The 2,838-nt window shown below is 51.3% G+C and overlaps 1 protein-coding gene across 1 annotated transcript in view; it reads right to left on the reverse strand.

Annotated features, from left to right (window-relative positions):
• Positions 1-296: 296 nt before the first annotated feature.
• LOC138603334 (inhibin beta B chain-like) overlaps positions 297-2,838 on the reverse strand; it is a 6,772-nt gene continuing 4,230 nt past the window's right edge. The window contains 1 exon segment of the mRNA XM_069675044.1: positions 297-2,265. Coding sequence (XP_069531145.1) covers positions 1,490-2,265 — 776 coding nt within the window. The 3' untranslated portion in view covers positions 297-1,489.

Here is a 2,838-nt window from a genome sequence, read left to right on the forward strand (position 1 = left end):
GCTTACATTTCAAGTATTGGTGATGTTCGTCAGCTCGTCTGCTTCGCGGGTAAATACTTTACATTGCATAGCTCATGCGGCACTTATTTCTTTTAGAAGGACTGTGGGCGGTGCTGCGCCACATCGGGCTCCTTAAAGGCATTTCAATCTGCAAGTGCTATCACGGTGTGCGTCGGGAAGTGCCGAGCTGCACCGTCTCTAAACTGAGCAACATGGCAACTGTTGACGTTCACTGAATGAGGAGTAACTGACAAACAACTGGAAGGACTCGAGCTGGAGCACAAACGGTTAAATGTGAGGACGTTCCTGATTTTCATTCTACTTCCATATCGTCACGTGCCCGTCACACACTGAGGTTTGACAGCCCCGACCATGAGGGGAGGATGGTGGAGCTCTTCAGACTGTGGATGGGTTTGTGTTGTGAACTGACACTAACTCTACTCTGTCACACCGGCCCCTCTGTTTTTGCAGCTCAGGTTCCTGACACACACGCACATCTTGTGATCTGAGGGGTTCGGTTATTATTTTAAGGTGTCTTATTTCAAGTGAAGAGAAATAATCATTTTAGGGGCACGTGTGTGTTATGTGAGCGACGGGGATAATAGTTTAGGGAAAGTTGATCCACTCTGAAGACGATGGAAGCAGAAGAACCCGCAGCTGTGAGGAGAAACATCCTCAGGTTGTTTTAAATTGAGGAGTGATCCCTCACACTGTCGTAGACTTTCAGTCGTCAGTGTGGGGGATGCTTTTGGTTTGGTGACGGAGTCGTGAACACACAAACCTCAACGCGTCTCGACGTGTTCTCTGTTTCCAAATGTTGGGATCTGCTCGAAGCCGTTTAATCGCGGAACAAAGTTCTCTGAGTGTTAATGCGACTGCTGGCCTCAAGTGCTGTACGTTGTTGAAGTTAACGAGCGTATTAACATGTTTAGTGCTTGTCCCACGTGTTTGCACACGCTGCTCTGAAAGAGGCAAAGTGGAATCGCCCAAACCGTCGTAGTGACTCTCGTAAGGCTCCTCTGGAGACGTCGTGTTGGCTTTAAATTCTACACATGAAGAGTTTATATCTGAACCACACACCCACGTCTACACAGGTGGTACGTACTCTAACGACATGACCGATCATCACATCAAACGCTGCGGCTCTGTGAAGGCGAGAAGGTTACACACGTCACGAACACTTCATCAGAGATGTTTCATGAAGAGCTCCAGAGGCTGTCTTTAACATTTGGAAGAGAACTCTTCAGGTCTCTGATCACACAGTCTTCAACCAGAGGATATAAGGACATATATCACCAAACATAAATATATATACAGGTTCTGTGCAGGCATACATGAGGGTGTGTAGATATGTGGGGATGAGGTGTGCGCATGTTTTCTCCGTCGTCCATAAATATTCTGTTTCTATACTCTTTTAGTTGTAATATTGTGAGTCTGTGTACAGTTCAGGTCTTCAGTTGCACCTTAAATTAAGAAGAAAAAGACCCGCTCAAGCACAGCCACACTCCTCCACGATCATGTTGGGAACGTCCCGCTTCACGATGTTGTACTCGTCGTCGAAGTAGAGCATGGACATGGTGCTAAGTTTGGTGGGAATGCAGCAGGAGTTCATGGAGCCCGGGCTCATCCCACGTATGCGGTACTGGTTCACCACCGCCGTGTGGAAGGACGAGGCCGAGCCGGGGACGCCTGCCATGTAGGCCGGACAGTTCCCCTCGCAGTAGTTCCCAAAGTAACCCGACGGTGCGATGATCCAGTCGTTCCAGCCGATGAGCCGGAAGTCGATGTAGAACTGCTGCCGGCAGCACAGGCTGCTGCTGCCGTCACACTCCAGCCCCCTCTTACGGATCCGGTGTTTGTTGTCGGCCTGCCGGGCCTGCACCACCAGGAAGGGCCGGTGGGACTCGTCGTTGTGGTTGAGCAGGACCGGCACAACGCCGTCTGTCTCACAGCCCTCGCATCGCACGTCCAGGTTCTGGCGCCTGTCGCCCTTCTCAAACACCAACCGCACGGCGTCGGTCAGCATGAAGGTGTGCCAGCCGCTGCGCTTCAGCTCCACCCGTTTCTCCACCAGGTTCCACTTGCTGCTGAGGCCGGGCTCCTGGTAGTACACCTTCACCGTCACCTTCCGCCTCGGACGCACCTCCAGAGGAGACGGCAGCAGCTTGAAGTAGAGCCAGAGGGTGGCCTGCGTCACGTACAGGTTCTGGTTCCCCTCGCTGGAGATCTGGAAGAACAGGCTGGACTTGGATGTGACCATGTCATCTGAGGAACAAGCACACAACACAAGGTTATTCATCCTGTTACACAGCAAAGGCCTGCTACAGTCACCAAGGACATATAATCAATCAACACCTATTACAAAGACTTTGAACAGCCACCAGAATCTAAACACCTGTAACAAGTGGGGACGATTAAACCAAGGTGCACAGGCAGGTCACACCTGGATCAGTCACAGTTCCTCTGGCTTTGTATCTAAGGTAAACCAGTGACCGACCGCTGCTCTCCATGCAGCACCACGCTGCAGAGATGTCAGCAGAGCACACAGAGAAGCTGACTGACAGCTGTCAGGTGAAGAAGATTAGAGCCAGTCATCAGGTGTGAACCTCCTGAACTCTGAGAAGCCCACACCGAGAAATTGAGACTGACAGCCGGTGGGAAATCGCAGCACAGGAGGACACAGAGTCCAGCAGATGAACCTGAGGGTTCATGGCTGAACAGGAAGTAGCAGAGGGCTGGAAAAGTCCACCCAGGCATCCTGAAACTTCTGTCACAAACACAATGAACCACAGCAACAGAGAGTACTCAGAGTCTAAGAGGGAGCGAGCCTCCACATGC

The sequence above is a fragment of the Semicossyphus pulcher genome, unplaced genomic scaffold (assembly GCF_022749685.1).
Source record: "Semicossyphus pulcher isolate SPU_LCO1_2020_fin unplaced genomic scaffold, fSemPul1.0.p SCAF_24, whole genome shotgun sequence".
NCBI lineage: Eukaryota > Metazoa > Chordata > Actinopteri > Labriformes > Labridae > Semicossyphus > Semicossyphus pulcher.